Source organism: Asterias rubens, chromosome 18 (genome assembly GCF_902459465.1).
Source record: "Asterias rubens chromosome 18, eAstRub1.3, whole genome shotgun sequence".
In the NCBI taxonomy this organism is placed as follows: domain Eukaryota; kingdom Metazoa; phylum Echinodermata; class Asteroidea; order Forcipulatida; family Asteriidae; genus Asterias; species Asterias rubens.
The window spans coordinates 6286874-6313139 of NC_047079.1; the positions used below are offsets into that span (position 1 = coordinate 6286874).

General features: G+C 39.8%; 2 protein-coding genes across 3 annotated transcripts; one reads left to right on the forward strand and one right to left on the reverse strand.

Annotated features, from left to right (window-relative positions):
* Positions 1–1281: 1281 nt before the first annotated feature.
* Positions 1282–25157, reverse strand: LOC117302217 (DNA repair protein REV1-like). Of its 2 annotated transcripts, none has more exons than XM_033786045.1 (15): positions 24980–25157; positions 23819–23951; positions 23265–23433; positions 21828–23123; positions 20615–20769; positions 20030–20149; positions 19259–19479; positions 18511–18786; positions 17754–17954; positions 16996–17252; positions 15869–16388; positions 3372–3678; positions 2938–3078; positions 2375–2477; positions 1282–1668 (listed from the first exon to the last, which is right to left on the reverse strand). In XM_033786045.1, exons 1-15 carry the CDS (start codon positions 25040–25042, stop codon positions 1554–1556), a joined length of 4077 nt encoding a protein of 1358 aa, XP_033641936.1. In that variant the 5' UTR covers positions 25043–25157; the 3' UTR covers positions 1282–1553. The 2 variants fall into 2 exon arrangements, with proteins under 2 accessions (XP_033641936.1, XP_033641935.1); XM_033786044.1 differs by having other exon boundaries at positions 18511–18792.
* On the forward strand, positions 3689–6347 carry LOC117302218. The gene has a single exon (XM_033786046.1). It carries the CDS (start codon positions 4597–4599, stop codon positions 5785–5787), a length of 1191 nt encoding a protein of 396 aa, XP_033641937.1. The 5' UTR covers positions 3689–4596; the 3' UTR covers positions 5788–6347.
* Positions 25158–26266: the final 1109 nt, after the last annotated feature.

Here is a 26266-nt window from a genome sequence, read left to right on the forward strand (position 1 = left end):
AGTTTATAGTTTACAAGTTAGTTTGCTTTTGATTAAAACTTTCAAAAAAAGTGCTGCCTGAAATGAAAGTTGCCACATTCAAAAATTAACAACCGCCGCATCGCACGTGCCACGTGTGGCTGAAAAGTTCGTCGCCGCCAAAAAAATGCCGCCCCAAAATAAAAGGCCCCATAGGAAAAAAAAGTCGCCGCTCGTAATTCCCTGTAAAGCAACCATTCATTTGCCAAATTTTCTCTAAACCTATTCAAGAACTCCCTTGTAAATAAATAGCCTTTAAATCTTTACTTAACAGAAAAAGTTGTGGTTTAATGAAACTCCACGCATGATGATTTATCTCTAGTTTTTGAGTAGCACCAAATCCAGCGGTTCAAAATACAGGGCGCCCTCTACAGCCTGCTATGTTTTTCATTCTATTAGATTTACACAAGGGAAGTAAATCAAACTTATCAAACTGGGTGTGTTTTCTGTTTTTCAAAACTGTATTTATTCTATTAAAGTATATATTTTTACATACAAAAAAGCAAAAATTTACTTAAATATGAAGTGATTATCAAGTTCATAACATAAGTGCCAATCCTCTAGTAAAACTTTAATCTGAAATACTTTTAAATTTGAGAAAACATAATTTTTAAAATTCCCTGAATCCTTTTAATGAACATATACACACAATTCTTTACATAAACATTAAGTTAAAAGGTATACTTTTAGAAAGTGTTAAAGACCGGCATCCTCACTTCATGTATCTTAAAGTACATACTCTGCTCGTCTTCATGAGAAAGAGTACACTGTTCAGAGTTTACTGTTCTAAACGCCGGCTCTTTTCATAGCCAACACTCCCACAAAAGAGATTTACACATGGTTGTACCCGCAATTTTACTATTTATTTATAGTTTCTTCTTATTTCTCCACCCCATGCAAGTTAAAGGAACACGTTGCCTTGGATCGGTCGAGTTGGTCTTTGAAAAGCGTTCTGTAACCGTTTGTTATAAAATCGGTATGGTAAGAAAGATGTTGTAAAAGTAGAATACAATGATCTGCACAAATATGCCTCGAAATTGCGTTGTTTTCGTTTTACCTCATCGACAAACACGTTCGGCCATTTATGGGAGTCAAATATTTGACTCCCATAAATGGCCGACCGTGTTAGTTCGCGACGTAAAATGAAAACCGTGCAATTTTGAGTGATACGTGTGTGGATCATTATATTCTACTTTTAAAACATCTTTCTAACCATATGCATTTCATAACAAACGGTTTCAAACGCTTTTCATAGACCAACTCGTCCGATCCAAGGCAACGTGTTCCTTTAAGCTTCAAACAATACTTAGAATTATCTTTGTGAAATCAACCCCTGTTCTCCTCAAATAAAGACAGGCCTCGGTACCCACATCAGTTGCCGTGGTGCCCTGTGCTTTTGCTGCACTGCCCTTTGCAAAGTTCCAACACAAATTAAAACTTTACTCATAGAGTGCCCCTTTAACTAGGAGAAACTGCCAGGCCCATTCAAGAGCGAAGTTCAAGGCCTGTAAAGACTTCATCTGATTAGTCCATTTTCAAACTCTCTTTAATTTGCTCTTGTAGATCTGTGAGATTGTGTCTTGTACCCTGTCTTCAATAATCTGGTAAGCATCTCGCCATGGGGATGTAGACTCCATCTGATTCGAAAGTCTGTTTTTGAAGAAAAACCCCCAGAAAAATTGAATTAAAAAAATTGCAACTAAATTTAAAAAGAAGAATTCTTAGAGGCCATTCAGAATAATTGACATTGACAAAATTCAATCCTTTCTCGAATTTTTTTGTACAAACACATAACGTAGCTAATAATACAGAACATTTATAATGCGCACAAATCTGAAAAATACTTATCGAAAAGAGGAGGGGTTTGCCCTGGTGTTCCTGGTTTGATTTTGCGCCAAAGCACCTTGTAAACCATTACATGGTGCTTTACAGGAATAGGCCTCATACTTCAAAAACATAGCTCCACAATACCTTGCAGGAAAAACTACTGAGTGCTTTGATACGCATCTATGGATGTGATAAAGCGCTTTTGAACACACCTCTTGCTTGTTCTGTATTCTGGTTGGCTAAAACATCGTCACGTGGGGTGAACTAGTGAGCGCGCGCGCGTTTTGTAGGAATAGTGCCCACCGGCCACTAGTCTTTAAAATGGTGAATGGTTACAGCACCCTCTCTTGACATGAATCATGAACAACAACTAAAAAGTTCCATTCTTTTCCAATTTTCTGTTCTTATTTCTTATTTAAGACCAAGGTGTGTTATAAATCACACATTGACTGGCATAATTTGGTAACTAGTTACCTCATTGCCAGTCAATATCTGTATAATATAAAAAACCTAGAACTATTATTATTACCTCTTCATTCCTCTTAAGACGAGATCAGTCATCTCCAAGTTTCTATCCATGATGAGTTGATTTAGGTACAGCACAAGGTGGTCTATATCCTCATCACCAGGCTCTGGAGAAGAAAATATGAAACGGAAAATCTCTTTGCCGAGCAGAAATTCAGCAGAGCACCAGGGCCAAATTTCATGGCTCTGTTTACCGCCAAATTCTGTGCTTCACTCGCCATTCTCCGCTTGCAGGGCAGGCTCTGAATTTCTGCATTAGCTTTGTAAGCAAAGAATGCCTAGTAACGCATGCGCACAAGTAAAAATTCCTTGCTAACCCATGAAATATGCTTGGCGTAAAGGCTTCCGCAAGCGCTGATTCTTTGCTTACTGTGAGGAGGGCCATGAAAATGGGCCCTGTTAAAATCATGTAATTCAGATGACAGTTTGGGTCGGTTAACCCGTTTCCATAAGCAATATTTGTTGTGCTTATTACCAGCCTTGAGAAACTTTTCTCTTGTACGCCTCCAGCGCCTTAATTTGGTGGATTTTGGCGCCTTGCAAAATTCTCTATACTAATATTATTACCTTCAACAGATGTAGTCCATTCTTTGAGCATTTCTTTTACATCCCTTAATCCCACGGCCCCACACAGGTTCACAGGTTGCTCTTTGGGCGTGTCTTCGCTTTCAGCTATGTCAGAGTTGCGCAACACTTCAGGCGAATAATCTTCAACAAATATGAACATAATAAGTAGGATTTGAAACTTTGCATGGTGCGAGTAAAAAGTAGAATGTATGCAAGAGAAAAGAAAGAAAAAAAAAAATCTGTTTTTGAGCCTGTTCCACATCCATTTCGGAGGAAACTTGACCAATAATAATTATGTGGTCAATATCACTCTTACTAATACAGTCGATCCCTCATTAGTACGAGCTTGATGATACGAGACGCCGGTTTATACAAGGTATTATAAAGAGTCGACTGTATCATAAGAATAATTTAAAAAACATTTTTATAAGTACCTGTTGGATTAGATTTGTCGCCAACTTCGCTCGAAGTTTTGCCGACAGGTGAACTCTTTACACCGGTCACCATTTCCAGGATACCTACAGCTCCGGGGAGTCTGACACCCTGCCTTGCCCCCTTGCGGGGACTGGTCTTACGTGGGCGACCCTTCCTTCGATTCAACTTAAAGGGGCTTGATTTGGTTGAGGCAGGAGGTTTGGTTGACGGCGGGATGATGACGGGTGTTTGGAGCTGTCTCTGATAGGCTTGCTGAATCTCTTTCTGGAGATCGGACGGTAGAGCTTCCAAACAGCTGGGGTCGATCTGATAAGAATTAATAATATTTAAAAAAATCACAATCAACAATCTCTGTAAAAATTTACCAAAGTTTGAGATCAGAACTTTGTGATATTTGTAACAAAGGTCTAGTTAGTCATAGGGGATAATAGGCAAGCAAAAGTGTTATTAAATAATGGTTTACATATAAATTGTTCAATGGTTTCAATTTGTGAAACTGTTCTTGAAGTTGCAGACTTGCAAATGAGTTGAAGTTTTTAGGAAATTCCCTAAAATTATGCAAGAAAACAAGTGCGTTGATAACTATTCGGCAAAGTCAAGTTCAAGTGTAACTTTACATATCAAGGTACAAACAAGGACCATAGTGAATAGTATGTGCCTGAGAATTAGGATTAACAGTTCAATGCATTCAATATTACAGACAATACGAGAGGGAAATTCCCTAAAATTTCACGAGAAATCAAGTGTATTCATTACCATTGGCTAGGTCAAGTTCAATTGTTACCCCTACATGTAGATTGAAGTACCTGTAAATGTACCGCATCTGAACGTCACGGCTAACAATTGAATGAATTCACAGGTTTGGCGGTCTATGTTATTCTTCCGCACCATAGAGTTGGGTTTACTACAATTACATTGTCCATGTTCACTCATGGAGTGCAAAATACTGACTTATTCTTAACAACCTCAGCCTTCATACAATGATAGAGGCTTTGGGTGTAGTGTCCAGGCTCTATATGAACATGAAATCGTTCAACATCACACACAAAGTGTACAACCAAAACTCGCAAAGAAATACCTTGTGCTGTAATATTGGAGGATTGTAGATCGGCAGCAAATAACTTAGATTATATTATTACATAGAACAGCAAGGTGGTTGCAGACTTAACGAGAGAAGTTTTGGCGTTGAGGTAATAACCATAAGTTTACTGTACAGTCGTAGGAATGGAAGGCGGTTTAGCTTTGAGGTGGTTCAGGATGCTGCTCTGGGTGTGTGGTTTGGCACTGGTGTGTTCTCAAGATACCACTGGACCAACAGCAACTATTAAGATTCTACCTGAATACACAGCGGTGCCACGTGAAGGAGACAGTGTTACTCTTGATTGTGAGATATCATCACTCCAGTCAATTGATGAAGTGCTATGGTCAAGAAGGAGCAATTTAAGTGATACTCCACGATTCATTGTAGATGAGAATGGTCTTAATCCAGCACTAATTGACAGTCGTTTCTCCATAAGTCCATTACAAATTGTCAATTCAACAGCAGCTCTTTATTCACAGAAGATAACCATAGATCCTGTCCAGCAATCGGATCAGGGATATTACCAGTGTTTTGTAATAGGAAGCTCTGCTATAATCGCCGCATCTACTGAAGTTAATTTGCTTGTCCACCATCGTGATGAGTTTCAAGTTTGTTTCCCAGATGGTCCAGCTGCAGTGAATATTGGCAGTAGTCTCACATGCAAGACAGTATCAGACACAACGATACTCATAGTGTCTGAGAACGGAATGCCAACCACTGATGGATGGGTAACAAGTCCCACAAATGCTGGAGGTAGTCCAGGACAAGAACTCACCAAGACGGTAACTAACTCAGAACATGGCAAAACCTTTCATTGTCATTCCTTATCTGGTTTATCAGATATGACCGGAGGATGTACTATTGGCCCTCTGACAATTGTTTCTGTGAGTACCCATCCACCATCCATTCACAAGCCAACAAGTGAACTGTTGCAGCTTGCAACCTTCAACTGTCAAAACTGCAGCCGGTACGTAACAGCTTTGATCGTCAGCATTGTCATCCACTTAATCACCATCATATTTCTCTTCCACTGTTGCCGATATGACTCAAGACATTGGAAACAACTACGAGACATGCTCAGCCAATCCTCAACACACAGACAAGAAAACGATCGCCATGATAATAATCCAGAGTTAGACTATGAAGTCCCATCTCCAGAACCAAGGACTGCAGAACCAGGCACCATGTCATCATCGCCTGAGACATCTGAGCATGTCTATCACAATAAGATCGCTGAACCTACTTCATCTAAGCAATCTGATGATTCTTACATGGAGCTCAATCCTCCTGAACAGAAACCAGCGGTCTATTCCGAGTTGAAACTTTCCGCATGAAATACAAAACTCTAAAACAAAATGAAAGAAAAGACAAACTAGGTAAAACCATAGTAATAGAACCCAAAAAACGCTGAACTCGGCCGCCCTCTGTGGACACGGCGTATCGATACCGCGTGATGGCAAAATGAGCATCACGTGACATGCGTGTATGGCAAAATGGCAAGCTGTCATCGCACATAAACCATTTCCAGTTTTTTCATTGGTCAATGTGACACCTACTGTACTGCAATATATTTTGCCATACACGTGTAAATAAATGGTGTATGCGCGCCCATAAAAATAGTCTCGCAACGAAACCGCACGCACACTGACACGCTCAGCGTTTTCTGGGTTCTACTTATATGGGAAAAATATTTTTGAGCTTTTGTAGTAACAACTACTTTCAATCCAGGTTTATTTACACTGCAGCACAGTCTGAGCTAACCATGGAAACGAGTCAAAATGAGAGAAAAGACTATAGAACTTTAAAAACGTGTTTGCAATTATCAAGTACTTTGAGAAACATTTCACTTGTAGAAGTAATGGAATTATATAAAAAGATAACAGTTTTTTTAATACATTTTGATTGATTGTCCCACTTCTTGCATTAACTTGCGTCTTGAACCCATTTGATTTTACATTAATTGAGATTTTCTCTAGGTGAATACCCCCAGCCTTTCAATTTATCTAATTTATTCAAACGCTCCATATTTGACAAGGTCCCTTCAGTCAAAGCCAATAATGAACACTCAATTCTCACTTTATTGCATTGCACACTATTGGTAATTACTCAAAATAACATTTTAAAGCATAAAAAAGTACTTGGTAATGAGCAATGGAGAGCTGTTGATGGTATAAAACATTGTGAGAAACGGCTCCCTCTAGAGTGACATAGTTTTTAGAAAGAGTTGATTTCAGACTCAAATATTAAAAGATTTCAGGCTTGAAGCCTCTTTTAGGCATCTTACAGCACATAAATTGTGCAACAATGGTAATTTTTTCTTTCATAATATTCTTTTACAACTTCGATGATCGATTGAGCCCAAATTTTCACAAGTTTGTTATTTTATGCATAATATGTTGAGATACACCAAGTGAGAAGACTGGTCTTTGACAATTATCAATAGTGTCCAGTGCCTTTAATAACTAAGAAACCAGACTTCTTTATTCACCAGCTTCAGTGTAGTTACATTGTTTTGTACAGGGAGTCAGGGAAACACAATTTCTGCATTTTTGTTATAATCCAAACACCACAAACTTTTCTGAACTTATAATAGATGTTAAATTTGCATCGGGGATAAAGAATATTAATTTTGGTTTTTACCCATACACCGATGTGTGTTAGCACTGTATACTCGGTACTTTCCCGAGTCCTGTGAAAAAATATCACAGGCATGTTACTCTAGTTGGTGAGACACTGCTCTAGAATTGCAAGGGTCGTGGGTTCGAATCCCACCCGAGTAACATGCCTGTGATATTTTTTCACAGGACTCGGGAAAGTACTGAGTATACAGTGCTAACACACATCGGTGTATGGGTAAAAACCAAAATTAATATTTTCTGAACTTGTTTATTTTGCAACAATCAATGTTGCATTGAAGCTGTTTGCTTGTTTTTCTACTTGGGTCACCTTTGGGGCTACATAATCATTGGTTGATCGCATTTGTTAAAGGCTTTGGGTACTCTTTGAAACACAAAACAAAATGTCCACAGATTTACATTTAACTTACAGGGTTTGAAGATAAGGATAGTAGAAAGCTTCACTTAACATATTAAGCTACTTGCTGAGGTGCTGTAGTCTTTTGAGATATGGCATAACATGTTGCTATTGTACTTTGTGAAATGGGTGAATAAATAATAATAATAATAACAATTCATAGAAATCTATAGATAGAAATGTATGACATCACGGGGCTACGTCATGGTGGTTCTGCTGTGAAGTTTTCATGAAAAGAATCCGAACTTGAATGTCCCACTCTACAGAAATGGGTTACCGGATATTACATTGTTCGTGTTTTTATTTTAAGGTTTCCTCAAGGTTACCCCTTTATCTCACACTCCAGCCGGGTTGGGCTTCATGTAAACTCAAAATATCTTTTGAAATTTACAACAAATAAACTACCGACAAAATATTACTAATAACGAGTTCATGCACTAAATATAATCTATTTATGAACGATTCATTTGTTTATAAGATCTAAAACGGAAGTGGGTCTGACATGTGACCGATATTCAACCGAACAGTAACACTTTGTTGTCAACAATAATTTGACTGTACAGTCGTAGCAATGGAAGGTCGTTTAGCTTTGATGTGGTTCAGGGTGCTGCTCTGGGTGTGTGGTTTGGCACTGGTGTGTTCTCAAGATACCACTTGACCATTGTCAAAGATCAGTCTCCTCACTTGGGGTATCTCAACCTGCATAAAATAACAAACCTGTGAAAATTTGAGCTCGATTGGTCGTCTCTGCAGGGCATAACAAATTAGTCACTTGATGACATGCGAATGGACTGGACAAAAAGGGACGGTATAAGCATAACCCCAAAAAAATCAAATAATATGAGGATACTCGTTTCTCATCAAGTCCATTACAAGTTGTCAACTCAAAAGCAGCTCATTAGTCACATAAGATAAACATAGATCCTCTCCAGTAATTAGATATGGGATATTACCAGTGTCATGTAATGAAAAGCAATTTTAATTTAACCCATTCTTATGAAGTTGAATTACTTATCCACAATCCTACTGAGCTTGAGAGTACTGGGGTCCCCTCCACTATACTGACACAGCAGCACAAACTGTGAGGTCCAGAGAGTTCCCCTCCACTACTGACACAGCAGCACAAACTGTGAGGTCCAGAGAGTTCCCCTCCACTACAGACACAACCAACAGACGCCCTCTGCCGCTACACCGGTGTCGCCCTTCACCAAGATTACGTTTTCATCATCATCATTGTCATCCTTCTGCTCACCGTCATCCTTCTGATCACCATCATACTTCTCTTCCAAAGATGGTTCACACTGACACGCACACGCACAAAAAAACAACAAGGACAAGGCAAACACTATATGCCCCTTCGGCTGGCTTCCCCAGTGGGGCATAAATATCAATTGAAACAAATTTGATGTATTTTTAACCCCCGCCGTAATCTATGTACTTCGGATCTAATGCGTGATGATGTATTTATGAAAACTAGTCCAAAATAAGACATACCCGCCCTTTCCATAAATGGTGGTAACTGTAGATTGAACAAAGTTTACTCCATTCACAATAATCCATATATAGAAATGTATGGATTCACGAGCTACGTCATGGTGGCTCTGATGTGTAAAGTTTTCATGAAAAGAATCGCAACTTGAATGTCCCACTGAATGGGTGACCTGATTTACATTGTTCGTGTTGTTTGGAGACTTTCTCTTGGAGGTGTTAGGCGCTATAGAAAGGCGGTTATATTATTATTTATTCACTCTTTCACCTCTCACCGGACAAAGTATTCATAACAAGTTCATGTAGGCCTACTAAGAACACATAACAACTACTTTGAGAACGTTACATTTTGGGTATATAAGGTCTGAAATGAAAGTGGATCTGTCATAAATATGTGAGCGATATTCAAATGAACAGTAACACTTGTTGCCAGCGATAGTTCGACTGTTCAGTAATAGCAATGGAAGGTGGATTAGCTTTGATGTGGTTCAGGATGCTGCCCTGGGTGTGTGGTTTGGCACTGGTGTGTTCTCAAGATACCACTAAACCAACAGCAACTATTAAGATTTCCCATGAAAAATCAACACCTCTTGAAGGAGAGAGTGTTACTCTGGATTGTCAAAAGATAACCAAAGATCACCTTCAGCAATCGGATCAGGAAATTTACAAGTGTAGTGTAATGAAAGACATACTTAATTTAACCTATGCCATTGTAGTTGAACTAGTTGTCAACATTCCTACTGAGCATGAGAGTACTGGAGTCCCGACCACTACAGGCACAAGATCACCAACTGTTCCTCCCAGTAATGACACCTCCACAACAGGCACAACACCACCAACTGTTCCTCCCAGTAATGATACCTCCACAACAGGCACAACACCACCAACTGATTCTCCCAGTAATGACCCCTCAACTACAGACACAAGATCACCATCTGTTTCTACCAATAATGACCCCTCCACTACAGACACAAGATCACCAACTGATTCTACCAGTAATGACCCCTCCACTACAGACACAAGATCACCATCTGTTTCTACCAGTAATGACCCCTCCACAACAGGCACAACACCACCATCCAACGTCATCATTATTGTCATCCTTCTGATCACCATCGTCATCCTTCTGATCACCATCATACTTCTCTTCATCTGTTGGCGATATGACCCAAAATGTTGGCAGCTACTACAAGGCGAGCTCAGCCGTTCCTCAAAACCCAGACAAGAAAACAAACGCCTCAGTAATAACTCATGGTTTGGCTATGAACTCCCTCCTACTGTACCAATAACAACGACAGCAGGTGCCACCTCAACACCTCCTGAGACATCTGAGCAACTACAAGACATTCTCAGCCTATCCTCAACAACCAGACAAGAAAACAATCGCAACGCCAATGATCCATGGGAAGGCTATGAAATCCCTTCCGCAATTACAGTGACATCAGGTGCCAACTCAACACCTCCTGAGACAGATGAGCAACTACAAGACATTCTCAGCCAATCCTCAACAACCAGACAAGAACCACATACACCGACACGAAGCACCAAAACATCACCGCCTGAGACATCTAAGCATGTCTATGAAAATAGGATTGCTGAACCTACTTCATCATCTAAGCGATCTCAGCATGTCTATGACAATAGGATCGCTGAACCTACTTCATCATCTAAGCGATCTCAGCATGTCTATGACAATAGGATTGCTGAACCTACTTCATCATCTAAGCAATCTCAGCATGTCTATGACAATAGGATTGCTGAACCTACTTCATCATCTAAGCAACCCGATGATTCCTACATGGAGCTCAATCCTCCTGAACAGAAACCAGCCGTCTACGCCAAGTTGAAACTTTAAAACTGATCGATGGGAAGGCTATGAAATCCTTTCCGCAATTACAGTGACATCAGGTGCCAACTCAACACCTCCTGTGACATCTGAGCAACTACAAGACATTCTCAGCCAATCCTCACCAACCAGACAAGAAAACAATCGCAACGCCAATGATCGATGGGACGGCTATGAAATTCCTTCCGCAATTACAGTGATATCAAGCACCTTGCATCATCTCCCAAGACAGCTGAGCATGTCTATCCGTATGTGATAAATCATCATCCAAGCAATCTGAAGATTCCTACTTAAAGGCACTGGCCACTCTTGGCAACCCTACCCTACGTGCTGACTCCACCAGGAGTGTTACGTAATAACTATCCAGACCAGATCAGGTAATTACTCAAAATAATGGTTTGCATAAAAATTAACTTGGTATTAATGAGCAATGAAGAGCTGTTGATAGTATAAAACATTGTGAGAAATGGCTCTCTCTGAAGTAACATAGTTTTCGAGAAACAAGCAATTTCTCACTAAAATATTTGAATTGAATTCGAGAAATAGCTGAGGTCTCCGAACTCAAGCATCTGAAACCGCACAACTTGTTTGACAAGGCTGTTTTTTCTTCTATTATTCTCTCGCAACTGCGAGGACCAATTGATTTCATATTTTCACAGGTTTATTTTATGCATATATGTTGAGATACACCAAGTCAAAAAGGTGTCCATGCCTTCAAGGCTGAATCCTTCAGCACAGAAACCAGTCATCTATTGTGAGCTTAAACTTTAAAACTTCACCTTAAAGCCAGTGGACACTATTGGTATTTGTCAAAGACCAGTCTTCTCACTTGGTGTATCTCAACACATGCATAAAATAACAAACCTGTGAAAATTTGAGCTTGATTGGTCGTCGGAGTTGCGAGATAACTATGAAAGAAAAAAACACCCTTGTCACACGAAGTTGTGTGGTTTCAGATTCTTGATTTCGAGACCTCAAATCCTAAACTTGAGGTCTCAAAATCAAATTTGTTGAAAATTATTTCTTTCACGAAAAGTACGTCACTTCAGAGGGAGCCGTTTCTCACAATGATTTATACTATCAACCTCTCCCCATTACTCGTTAGCAAGTGAGGTTTTATGCTGATAATTATTTTGAGTAATTACCAATAGTGTCCACTGCCTTTAAAATTGAAACAGAATTAAAGAAATGACGAACTACATGGAGGTACAAAAAGTCTACATGGAGGTACAAAAAGTACAAAAATGTGTTGAACATTTTTAAGTATGATGTAGTATTAAATTATTTGGATTTCAGTGATAGTAACAGACAAGTGATAAGTTTAATTAAATATTGGTGGTAGAAAAATAGAGAAACAAGAAAATTTTTACTGCTATGGACATGTTTTTATCCTTAAACTTTGTTTTATTATTCAGTACCTTAATCAGCAATTTAATTTTAATGAACTACTACTTTTTTCTTTCTACTAAATTTCTTTGGAATTTCATTTCTAAAGTTTCATTTTGTAAGACTTCATTCTATTTCCTTTAAAGTATTATGCTCCTGATAAATTTGGATCAATGTTTAAGATTTTGTGTTTTTGTTATAACTTATAATTGAAGAAGGGTACTTTTTATAATCAATTGTATTTCTTAACGATTTACTTAAATACAGATTTTAAGGCCATTTTATTTTAAACTGGTTATTTGTGGGGTACACTGTGTTCTTAGTGTCATGGTTGAGCGCTTTAAAGGATTTGGGTACTTTTTCAAAATGTCCATAGATTTACATTAAACTTGAAGATAATGATAGTGGAAAGCTTCCCTTCAAATATTACTACCTGAGGTGCTGTAGTTTTTGTCTTATCTCGAGTTAGGACCAGTTACTCGTCCTAACTTAGGACTATCCATGCAATTTGTATATCTCATAGGACTAGTCCTATCTCATAGGACTCCTCGACCCCAGGGCACTGATGTAAAGCGCATTGATACTGAATGCACTTACTACATAAGAACTTGCTGTTATAATCAATAAAGTTATTTTTAAAATCAGGTGATGTTTTCAAAACAAGTTCAATCCATTCAGCAACTCAGTGTTTGAAAAAAAATTCCCCCCATGCGTCATGTTGGTTCTGATGCAATATTTTCATTCCATGAATAGAATCCTTACTCTTTTGTCCCACTATATGAGTTCATGAATTTACAGAGTTCATGTTTTTTTTTTTTTTTTTTTTTTTTTTTTTTTAATTATAGAACTTGGGTATTTATATTATTATTATTATTATTATTATTGTTATTATATTTTTTTTTTACATAAGTAAATTTCAAAATGTTTTTTGATGTTAGTGCTTCAAATTTATTTTTGGTGCATGAAGTGGATTGGTCCCTGATTGCAGTCCTTTAATGCCTCCCATTAAGAGAGTGAACAGTTTTATAAACAGAGTGAACAGTTTGTGAGTATAATTGATTTAATGCCATTTAAATTATTAAAGGAACACGTTGCCTTTGATCGGTCGAGTTGGTCTTTGAAAAGCGTTTGTAACCGTTTGTTATAAAATGCATATGGGTAGAAAGATGTTTTTATAAAGTCATTTCAAAATGTTTTCAAAAATCTCCCCATGCGTTCTTGAGGTCAGCACATACTCTATTAATCCCATAGTTTAATGGCACTGCAAGGTAAATGAACCTTAGAATATATGAGTCAGGATGGTTTTGTATGGAATCTTTATTTGGATAAGAATGTATCAATGGTGGTCCTGAAAAAAACAAAAGAACAGGCGATGTTTTCAAAACAAATTCAATCCATTCACAGCAACTCAGTGTTTGGAACAAAATGCCCATGCGTCATGGTGGTTCTGATGAAACATTTTGATCTATGGTCCCACTATAGAAATGAAATCCTAAATTTACAGAGTTCATGGTTTTTCTTCACAGAACTTGAGGAAGTACTGGGTTTACAGTTCTTACACACATCGGTGTATTAAGGTTAAAACCAAATAATATTCATTATTTCTGATGCAAATTTAACATCTATGAAATCTTTGCGGTGCCCCCTGCTAAAATATAGGATTCAAACTGTCTCTAGCAACCAGGCAATCTCGGTGGTCTAGATGGTAAGACATCTGCTCTAGATAAAACAATTGGTAGGCTTTTAGATGAGAATGACACTTAATAACCTTTTTCATAGGACTAGTCCTAAGTTAGGACTAGTCCTAACTCTTTGTGAAATCGACCCCAGGGCACTGATGTAAAGCGCATTGATACTGAATGCACTTACTACATAAGAACTTGCTGTTATAATCAATAAAGTTATTTTTTAAAATCAGGTGATGTTTTCAAAACAAGTTCAATCCATTCAGCAACTCAGTGTTTGAAAAAAAATTCCCCCCATGCGTCATGTTGGTTCTGATGCAATATTTTCATTCCATGAATAGAATCCTTACTCTTTTGTCCCACTATATGAGTTCATGAATTTACAGAGTTCATGTTTTTTTTTTTTTTTTTTTTTTTTTTCATTATAGAACTTGGGTATTTATATTATTATTATTATTATTATTATTGTTATTATATTTTTTTTTTACATAAGTAAATTTCAAAATGTTTTTTGATGTTAGTGCTTCGAATTTATTTTTGGTGCATGAAGTGGATTGGTCCCTGATTGCAGTCCTTTAATGCCTCCCATTAAGAGAGTGAACAGTTTTATAAACAGAGTGAACAGTTTGTGAGTATAATTGATTTAATGCCATTTAAATTATTAAAGGAACACGTTGCCTTTGATCGGTCGAGTTGGTCTTTGAAAAGCGTTTGTAACCGTTTGTTATAAAATGCATATGGGTAGAAAGATGTTTTTATAAAGTCATTTCAAAATGTTTTCAAAAATCTCCCCATGCGTTCTTGAGGTCAGCACATACTCTATTAATCCCATAGTTTAATGGCACTACAAGGTAAATGAACCTTAGAATATATGAGTCAGGATGGTTTTGTATGGAATCTTTATTTGGATAAGAATGTATCAATGGTGGTCCTGAAAAAAACAAAAGAACAGGCGATGTTTTCAAAACAAATTCAATCCATTCACAGCAACTCAGTGTTTGGAACAAAATGCCCATGCGTCATGGTGGTTCTGATGAAACATTTTGATCTATGGTCCCACTATAGAAATGAAATCCTAAATTTACAGAGTTCATGGTTTTTCTTCACAGAACTTGAGGAAGTACTGGGTTTACAGTTCTTACACACATCGGTGTATTAAGGTTAAAACCAAATAATATTCATTATTTCTGATGCAAATTTAACATCTATGAAATCTTTGCGGTGCCCCCTGCTAAAATATAGGATTCAAACTGTCTCTAGCAACCAGGCAATCTCGGTGGTCTAGATGGTAAGACATCTGCTCTAGATAAAACAATTGGTAGGCTTTCAGATGAGAATGACACTTAATAACTTTTTTCCTGGGGTCACTCCCAAAGTATGATTTTTTTTGTTTAATTCGTTTTCACTGTGATAACACCCAACTCAGAAGGCTGAACGATCTTTCTAAAGTGAGGGCTACACTTAACTGATTTGGGCTTTCGACCCAGATCAACTATCACCTGGGGCATGTTGCCACCTACTGAGACTGAAACAGGGTTACCCCCTTCACAGGGTTACCCCCTTCACAGGGTTACCCCCTTCACAGGGTTAACCCCTTCACAGGGTTACCCCCTTCACAGGGTTACCCCCTTCACAGGGTTACCCCTTCACAGGGTTACCCCCTTCACAGGGTTACCCCCTTCACAGGGTTACCCCCTTCACAGTCCACAAGGATATAGGAATGGGTATCATCCACTAGGAGCCTGGCTGGTAGAGCAAAATGCACTTCCTCCCAACTCCCTTTAAACAAATATTATAGTCGCTCAACTCCTTGCCTGGAGCGTGTTTCCCCTTCACCCTACAATCTAGACTGTTTTAAGAGGAATATAAACTCCTGCCTTCAGCTCTCCTGAGTTTTTTTCACATTGAACATTCTTTTCTTCTTTAAGACTTGTCTGGGTAGAACTCCCATAAAAAAAAGAAAAAAAAAAGAGTTACCTGTGAGAATGACGGCAGGGCTTCAACTGGGCCTGAAGCAAATCCCTGTTCCGAAGACTCCAGCTCCAGTTCTTGCTCCTCAGCTCTCACCCCCCTACCCCGACCAGGTTCTTGCCCCATGATCTCCTGCAGGACGTCCGGCGGAAGCTCCCTCAAGACACTTGGATCATACTCGAGACTTGAATGGTCTGTTCCAGATGATGAACTCGGTGGATGGGGGTCCTCCATGGATCGGACCGTTCCATATGACGTGCTGGGTTGATCCCATCTCGATGTTTTAGCATTTTTCTTTTTTTCTGAGGGTTGAATGGAAGACGTTTTCTCGGTGTGCTTTGGATGAAGATGATTTGAATGACAGGAAGCATCATGGATGGATGCAGTTGATTTTGTCGAGGTAGTTCTTCCCGACGGGCAGGGCGCCGGTGTAGACTCAGCCATGGAGGGTCGAGATGGTGGGACAAAGTTTCCTGAAGCATTTTTAGTAGCGGCACTGGATGTAACTGGTTCTACTTGGCGTTTGCTGAAAGAAAAGTTCCAAAAATTGCATACAATGAACTATGTGTTCTCATCCACATGAATAGGGTACATTCAGGCCCGAAATTTACAGCTTTAAGAGGGCAAGGCGATTTTCATTTTGCAAAGGGCACTATGGGAAACGTTTTGAAGGGGCACCAAGGCTGAGACCAGGGCGACAGAGGCCATGGCCTGCGTGTAAGAAACACTCAGGGTTAACTAAATAACCTGCCCCGTTTTTGTTGTTTTCTTTTAGTTCAAGGCCACATATTATGAACCTATTTTATTTTGTTCACAAAAAGATTCTCCCATCTTTGGGTCTCATTCTTAGGAAAATGAGGATGACCAAAAATGGTCTTTCTAATGCTTATCACAAAGAAAACCGTTTGCGTAGGATTTGAAACTTTGCATGGTGGAAATACGATATGGAAAGGTTTGCGGTAACACCATGTAATGAATATCTCTAAATGAGTTGGGGTGGTTCTGAAAAGAACCGATGGTTTCAACTCGACGTTTCAATCAGTATGCTCTGATCGTCTTCTGGAGAGCTTGGTGTTACATGGTGTTACCGCAAACCTTTCCATAAAACCATTTACCCTAAAAACCAAGAATACCTGTTCTGTTGTTTACTGCGTGCTTGATACGCTCTCTCGATATTCTTCCTGATGCTCGGGGGGAGAGCGGCAAGAACTGAAGGGTCAAGTTGAGACGGAGACGGGAGACAGAACTCCTCTTGGTCTTCTCTAGAAGTCGACTTCTGTCGTGTCGGCGTTGCAACGTCCGGCTCATAAGATGGGAGTGAAGGCAAAGGGGTCGGCCTGAGTTGCTTGAAGCCAAGCTCTACGTTTACTTGAGAGGATGCTGTGGATTTCTGTTGTGAGCGACGAGAGGTCATGAGAGAAAAGTTTACCAGAACAATATAAGGCATGATAATTGGTCCTTGGAAAAAAGAAGGAAAGTACAGGATGACAGGCTGACCTACATGTACATGTGGTTTAGGTTTTAATAAACTTTTCACGCTATTTGAAATATGGCGGGAAAACATAAACAAAATACTAAATGGGAATGAGACTCAAGAAGAAAGAATATCATGTCTGACAAGGATCGAAAGGACCGATAAGTACAACAAGGATGCTGGCAGAGTGTTTTCCAGCCCTCCTCCTAAACAAATCACTGATTGACACCCCTCTAGGATGTGTGGCACAGTCCAGCTTAGGACATCATGGGCTGACCAGTTGTACAATTTGGTTAAGACAATGAAAATAATAAAATCTATCAGCAAGTGCTGGTAGCTTTCCTCGTTTAAAGGTTCAAATTTTACATACAAGTCTTTGACCTAGACGTTCACAGAAAAGCACAGTTATAAATTCACCTGTTTTGAAACGAAGTTAAGTAATGTTCTTGAAGATTTCTTCTCAATCGGCACTCGATCCTTGGCAGGTTCTTTGGGCTTTGGGACAGCCTCGACAGTCTTAGGCAGAGGTTTGACGAAGTCAAGCAGAGATTTACTACTGGAGGTTGCTGAACCCGTCGAAGCCCCTGCAGCACACAGTCGGCTGATCTGTATACCAACCTATAATAGAAGATTGATCATTACAGTTTTTGTCGAAGGTTCTTTTAAACTTCAACCACTGTTCATTTGGCCTATTGGCTTTCTTGAACCATCTCAGATTGATCCGAGTACGAAGCCTGCCTACATACATTTATGTTTTGTTTTGAACGCCAAACCTGGGGTGTTCCATAAATACGGTTTTGGCTTTATTTTCTGATGCGATAACTACAGCGAGCTAGTCGAAACGGTGAGACCAATTTAAGAACTCACTCCGCCACAGTGCAGTTAATAATGATCCTACAAGCTAAAGTAACAGTCCCAGCCAATTTTCTATACCTTCCGCCCAAGTAGTAGCTAAAAAGCAGGACAGTTCTTTTTAGAACTGAGAAGTCTCCTGAACAATCCGATAAAACAAGACAGTTCTCTTAAAAACAAACTCTACCTGGCAAGTAAATACACACATGGTGTTACTGCAAACCAAATAAGTACTGATACATGTACCTCACCATGCAATACCTCAAATCCTATAACTTGATCTTAGTTAAAAAAAAAAAAAAAAACGGAGAAGTTCACCCACCCCTCTCAGGTCACTTGCGTCTACCCTCATCTGACTCAACAGCGTCTTACTCTCCACCTGAATCACCCCCAGTCTGTCGGTAGACTGAGCCAAGGTGGTGGACTTGGCCAGGTTGTCGCAGATCCCGTGACCCATGAACTTTGAGGTTTCCTTGGGGGCGCCCTCTCGACGGATCTTCAGTTTGAGCGTAATGGTCTTGCCTGTCATCTTGATCGCCGTCAGACGGCGGTGGACCTCGGCGGCGAGCTCGCTGACAAAAGTGTCTGCTTCGCTGCTCTGTACCTGGAGAATTAAAAAGAAGTTGCATTAAGGTAACGAAGAGGTTTTGGATATTTATTTTACTTTAATTATTTATTTATATTCCTAATATCGAGTAATAAACCAGCATTCCAATTATATTGTGGGTATGTTTGAGGTATTGCAACAAGACTGGGTAGTTTGTCACAAAATTCAGCAAATTCTGCGCTTCTGATCACTATTCGCAGGTTACTGATTAATCGCCAAATTGCTTCACTAGCTGTGTAAGTGAAGACTGCCTAATAACCTGGAGTACACTTGCTCACAAACAAAAATTCTCTGCTAACTGGTGAAATACGCTTGACATAAGCGCGAAATTCCCTGATTCCGTAAGCGCCAATTCTTTGCTTATGGTAAGCAGAGCCACGACAATAGACATTTTGGTGAAACCGCTTGCAGACGCTATGACCTCTATGACCTCTAAAGGGTAAAATGGATAAATATTCCACACCTTAGTGAATCGGATTCCATAATTAATCTCAGCGGAAACTGACTTCCTCTCTCGTTCAACTCTGATAGCTCGATCGTCGATGCCTCGGCAATAGCTGTAGAGTGCTTGCCCCGTCTTGGGTCCGAACTCCTTCTGTAGGGTGCCAAGGGTCAAACCCTGGAGGTCACCGCAGGTTTCTATTCCCATGGTCCTAAGACGAGACCCTGTGGACCAGCCGACTCCTTCAATAAATGGACGGTTGGGAGGGAAATTTATTTTGCAAGAACTATTAGACAGTTAAATATTCAACTAAAACCTTGACATGTAGCGGACATTTGTGATCATCCAATACATTACATCAGTGAGCAGAGTGGGTTCGAATCCCCCACTCGTGACACTTGTGTCCCTAAGCAAGACACTTAACCATTGCTTCGTCCTTTGGATGGGACGTAAAGCCGCTGGTCCCGTGTGCTGTATAACGCATGTAAAAGAATCCAGTGCACTTATCGAAAAGAGAAGGGGTTCAACCCGGTGTTCCTGGCTGTGGCTGCTAAATGCGCCGTAGCATCTTGTAAACCCTTACAAGGTGCTACATAGTTGGGTCTCAGAATTCATAACTTCAATAACCTATATTCCTGTATAAATGTATATAATAAGCGCCTTGAACAACTTGTTGGTAGATTTGTGCGCTATATAAGACTTCGATATTAGAAGCTGAGCAAGAAATTTGAGGGGCATAGGGGGCAACAGTAAAACATTACGAGTTGCTTAACCAAGATTGTCTTTTCTTACCAGGTAGGTCTTTGACTGACTGCGTTTTCATAAAGTCGACAGCATCCTTGGCATCGAGGTAGAACTGTCCATTTGGCTTCGCCTTCCTTGTGCTCATCCGAGCCAGTAAGATGTTACCAGCTGTCAACAAAATAAGAACAAAAATTATTTCCAACTCACATTTTAAAGATAATGATGGTAGAAAGCTTCCTTTAGAGTATTACTTGCTGAGGTGCTGTAAATATTTGAGAAATAAGTTAAACAATTTCACAAAAATAATTTTCGTCTCAAGAGATGAAAATTATTAAAGCACGAACAACAGACTTATGCAACTCTCCTGAAAACATTACTCTGTGATTTTCACCTTTTTTTTTTATGACTAATAAAGCTAAAACTTCTACAGGTAAATTAAATTACATACATCTTTATTCACAGTAAATATGGATTCATGTCATGGCCAAAAGCTTGATCTACAAAAGGTTTTGAAAAACTTTAAATAATTATTATTGGTTTATTTTATTGGAATAAAAAAAAAAAAAAAAAGGGTGACACCAATCAAATTTACAAAGCTTTTACAGAAAATTGAAATTAACAACAAATTCTTACCGAGACCGGCAGATGCATTGCACCCCGTCTTCTCTTTAATTTCTGCTCGTAGTACTTTGGCTAGCTCCAGCGGAGTGACCCCAGTGTCATCCATGATCCCGGTCACATCAACAAACATCTCATCGCAGCTGACCGCTTCGATGTCATGGGTGTAGCTTCATGTGCATAGTTTAAAAGAAAGAAAAAAAACAGACTGTTGTTATTCTGGTTTATAAAAAAACATTCAAAACTCGCAGCCCAAGGACCGAATTAGATCTGAGTTTTACAAAGGGATTAAAAGAAGCAACAATTTATTAAATTCATTACGAGTCTAATATTAATAATAACAAGTTCTTATATAGCGCATTTCACAATAAACCGTATCAATGCGCTTTACATGAGTCCCCTGGTCATTGGGCCAATAAACATCCCTTTAATCTTTCTCAGCTCCCATTAGGGAGTATATAGCCCGAGCTGCCGTGGCGCTCCGAAGGCTTTTCATTCACAATATCAACCTCTACCCTCGCAGGTACCCATTTATACCCCTGGGTGAAGAGAAGCAATTATAGTAAAGTATCTTGCTCAAGGACACAAGTGCCAGGACCGGGATTCGAACCCACACTCCGGTGACTTAGCACCAGAACTTGAATTCGATGCTCTTAACCACTCGGCCGTGACACTCTACATTAAAAGATACTTCTGCTATTGACCTGTGTCTTTTTATCTTACTTTGGGTTTTTTTGCACAGCACTTATTTATCTTTGTTATTGTTGTTATCAATCATATTACTAAGCAGTTCTCATACAGCACTTTATCATCCGTGAGGGCATCTCAAAGTGCGCATTGTTTTTTCCACCAAGGTATGTTGACCTGGTTTACAAGGTGCTGTGGTGCATCCTGCAGCTAGTCACTCCAGAAAAACACCAGGGCAAACCCCTTCTCTTAACGATAAGTTTATTGTAATTGGGTTCTTTTAGGTGAATTACATCAGACATAGTATGTATGGCTTGACATCCTATCCGAAGGACAAAGCACTATTGGTTACGTGTCTCGTTTTTAAAAGGACACAAAAGTCAAGACTGGACCCCATCGATTGATCAGAAATGACAGCTAGTCAATCTATCATAGGCCAAAAACCTGTATGTTATAGCAATGTGGGGTTGGTGCTTGGGGAATAATAATCAGAATTTTTTTTTTTTAAACTCAAATTCTGAGGGGTAAAGAATCAACTCACCTCGCTATCGTCTCATACAACAACTGAGACACTTTTCTGTAGCCCTCAAAATCATAGGGAATCGTCTGAAGCTCTGGGCAGAGGCTCTTCGCTTTCCCCATAAACATGCCATTCCGTAATCCACACTTACGGGCTTCATAGCTACAGCTGGCGATTTCAGCCATGGAGCTGAAGTTCGACTTAGACTTGGATTTCTGAGGCTCACTCTGGCCTGTTGAGTCAAGCATCCCTGGACTGGTCAAAGTTCTGGAAGTTGACAGCAATGTTGATGAAATATTTTCTGAGTGGGAGCTTGAGTTCAACCGAGTTGTGTCGTCAGACTTTGGAGGAATGTCTTCAGTAGCTGATGAATTTGTTGATTTGTCTTTTTCTTGTAAGGAAAGTTTTGTTGGACTGATATGCCGACTCTTCACGTCCTTCTTCTCATCTTGTTTGTACTTATTTTCATAGTACGCTCTCTCGTACTCGCGAGTCTCTTGGTTTGCCTCAGGCATTCCTTTCCCTCGGGAGTGCGTTACGGCGACTGGCTTCCCGATCAGATCTGGACGGTTGCGCAGACCCACTGATACGAAAAAGCAATCCATATCAACATGCATGATCACACGATCTGATTTGGAGGATCCTTGTCTGTCCGACGTCTTAGAGTGAGCATCACGGATTTCATCGACTGATTCAAGAGTTGGGTTTGCTTGATTTGATGCCAAGGAGCAAGGTGAGGAATCCTCGCAGAGGAGACGTAACTTCTCTCGTCCCGGAAAGCTGGTGTCTCCGCTGCTCTGCAGGGTGTTCACGTAAGCCTTGAATTCTGCTCCCCATGTGGAAATGTAATGCAGCCGAGAGTTGTTGTAAAACTCTGAGACAAAGTTGGCATCTCCGGCTTTGGCTGGACCTTTCCCTGTCCTCGGAGGCTGTGGATTTTGGTTTGTCACTTGGGCAGACCTCACAGGGGTAGTGTCTAGGGAATGGTTAGTCGAGCTACCTTCTGGAGCTTCGGAGTGAGTTTGATTTCCAGATGCATTCTGAAGATTTATAAGTGATGGAGCATCTAGTTCTGGAAACTCAACACCAACTGGACATTCTGTGTGAGTAATCCTTGTCTCTTGCATCTCAGTCTTTTTCTTCTGAAACTCACGGTCATGATCACTCGTCATCTGCCTCGCTGAAGACGAAGGGCTTGGATTTCCTTGGTGTACAGCTGGCGAATCCTTGCTGGCGAACTTGAGGGTACCCTGTGAGGTAACCCGGTTTGTGTAGAGTTGATATGGAATGTCGGAGAGTAGCTTCCCTGCCTTTATACTGAAACAAAAAAAAACAATAGCAAAATGCCTAAAAATATAATTGTGTTGACTTCTTATTGGCACATTAAAACAAAATATAGTTCAGGTTAAAAATGCAGAAATCACATCCCTGTTAACCCCCTCTATAATCCCTACCAACCTTTCTAATATCCAATCGGGTCGAACGATCTTCTCATCTCGGAGTTCCTTAATCTTTGCATAGGGGAGACGTGTTGCAATGATGTGAGAGACTTTGGTTTTACTGTAGTAGGTGATGTACAGTCCTCCATGTAACATCATCAGTCGCTTCAACTCATCAGAAGAAGGGACTTTAAAGACGAAAATTAAAGTCCCATAAAAATCACGCAATTATTTTTAAAGTAATAAAATAAAGCATGTTTCATACTTCCTGTGAATGCGAAAAGAAATTTGGCGCCACAAAGGGAAAATTCAGGCCCAAAGTCTTTTATAATTTGAGTGAGAAATTACCTCTCTCTGAAAAACTACAGTTCTCACAATGTTTCTACAGCTCTCTATTGCTCTTTACCAAATAAGTTTTTATGCAAACAGTTATTTTGAGAAATTACCAATACTACTACTGTCCTGACTCCAGTGCCTTTAAAGCTACAAGGTCTAGAAACATCGATCTTACCAGTTACTTGGTCCTAGGGCTATTATATGAGGAACGAACCTCATAGTTCAAGGAGTACTTACCAGTGTAACCATTTACATGGATTGACACCCCTGCAAAGATTCCAGAGCCCACCCCTGCTATCTCTTTATTCCTTGGTGTATCGGTTTTAAACTGTTCGGCCAATTTCTGCTTCTTTGCGTTCATGTAGCCTCCCTGCCAAATGTTATAAAGCAATGGGGATGAAATCAATACGTACACAAAATAAGATAATATAATTAGGCCTCAGGCTCGATCAAAAAATTCGGCCAAAAAAAAACACATACAAAAAAAGCCATGGACATATGCCTGGAATTAAAAAAACTGTGGCCCAAAGGCAAATTCAATTCTAGAATCAGTAACTGGGGCGCTGTACTCCTTTTTTCGAAATTTTGACATTCTCTGTCGACAGAGAATGTCAAAATTTCGAAAAAAGGAGGACAGCGCAGCAGAGAATGTCAAAATTTCGAAAAAAGGAGTACAGCGCCCCAGTTACTGGGTCTTAATTCAATTCCCAATATCCCTGGCTCATGGTTCTACTACTACTAGGAGAACACAAATGTTTAAATTTTTACTTAATAAATTCTGATCGACTGATCATACCAATTTGCCTAAGTTAATATATATTATGTCTATCAGCTAGTAGCCATCAATCCAACCCAATACCTCATACCCATGATCCCAAGCAGTACTCGATCCTACCACAAACGTAAACACCCACGAACAGTCTTGTGGTGGAATTCCCTGTCCCCAGCCAGATCCTCGAGCTCCCATCCATCGGGGTCTTTAAGGGGGCGGTTGGAGCAATCATTTAGCTACCTCCCAACTTTTTACTCGCACCTTGTACAATAAAATGCACCTGCAACACTTGGCACCGCACATAAGCAGCTATCCTTGGCGTATATTATTTTTATATCCTGACTGAAGGACTATGCCAAGTATCGAAGTAGAAGTAGAAGCAATGTGACAATTAATTTAATGGAAACTTCAACTTAACTTGGTAATGCAATGGTATTCCATAAAATATACAATACTATCTCTAACCGTTACCATGGAGGTAACTCCAGCCCTATATTAACTCCATATCTGATTCCGCATTTCTTCCAAAACAAGTTGGGGCACGATTTCAGTTAGTCACTGACTAGAACAAGTATTTCGAGTTCTGATCTGCAATCTGAGAATGTAAAAATTAAAAAACACTTTACCCACTCTCCCCAGCCGTTGTCGCAATCACCCCTAGACCTCTTCCCTCCACGTCCTCGGCTCATCTCTGAAGAAGCTGCTTGTTGAAAAGCTCAAATTTAACAGGTTTTTTTACTTGCAATAAACTCGAAAAGAAGGAAGATAAAAACATAGTACAGTGGTGTTTGAAACCCGCTCTACTTTTGGCAGCAGACTGACAAAACATTGATATACTGCCCTCTACCGACGTGTCACATCTGCCGACCCCTGTTCGAAACCACGGCTTCGGCTCCAGATTCCGCTGAGGGTGTAGCTTTGGCCCCCGCCCCGCCCGCGCGTGCTCTCAAAGACGAGAGGAAGGAGCCTGAAGCCGAATCCAAATCCGAAGCCGTGGTTTCGAAAAGGGCCTATTTCAAGTATGGACACGATTCAAACTTGACAAAATAATAATGAACAAAACAAAACACATAATTATTTCACACGAAAATGAAACGGATTTTTATTAAATTTGAGAACTAAACCACAGTGTAAAACCATAACCATGGAGGTAGAAAACTTTCTTTGGTGAATAAATTTTGAAAATATACATACAAAAAACCCCAAATAGAATTACAGTTGGCAGTTAGGCAATGTTATTGGTGGTTGGAAACCTTATTTTGCCAAGCATAATTTGGTTGTGCTGCATAGCAATTTTCGTGCTTCAGCAGCTCATGAAATTTCGCCTTAGTCTGGAACAAGAAATGGTTAACTGTACAGGATGACTGGAGAGTTCGCACTTTATACTAACTCTTCATTTAAAACAACTGTCCTGAGTGTTCCAAATAAGTCAAATTATTGTTTTACCACCAAAAATACAAAGATTTTGTTCAACTAAAGAAAGATAAGCTAAGGCGCTGTATGACGCACCTTGTAAAGATTATCTAAGGCGCCTTAGCAAGCCGCCGTAGCACCTTGTCGCGCGATGGTCGGGCGTCGGAAATCTTGACGCGCGTTCATAAAAAGACACGGTTTTTAGGCCTCAGCAGTCTTAGGATTGTGCGTAAGAATTCCGTCGCGCGACCATCGCGCGACCGACTATTAACCGGCCTTTATAAGGTTCTAATCTAATTGGGTCTCAAAATTCACCAATGCAATTGTGAAAGTTTGTATTTACTCTGCCCCGTGAGTACCTTGTTTGGTAGATACGTGCGCTATATAAGACTTCCATATTATTATTATTATTATTATTATTATTATTATTATTATTATTATTTCATTTTATCACAGCATGCAAAAGAAAGATCTCATTTTCCTTTGTGCCGGTAACTCCT

Bases quoted from the DNA above. Each gene is read 5' to 3' on its own strand.
- LOC117302218 (XM_033786046.1), top strand. From the start codon at position 4,597: ATGGAAGGCGGTTTAGCTTTGAGGTGGTTCAGGATGCTGCTCTGGGTG.
- LOC117302217 (XM_033786044.1), bottom strand. From the start codon at position 25,042: ATGAGCCGAGGACGTGGAGGGAAGAGGTCTAGGGGTGATTGCGACAAC. The intron at 18,793-19,258 runs GTGTGGAATATT...TTAATTCTCCAG, and splicing joins ATGGAATCCGATTCACTAAG to GTACAGAGCAGCGAAGCAGA. The intron at 2,478-2,937 runs GTAATAATATTA...TTTCTTCTCCAG, and splicing joins ATGGACTACATCTGTTGAAG to AGCCTGGTGATGAGGATATA.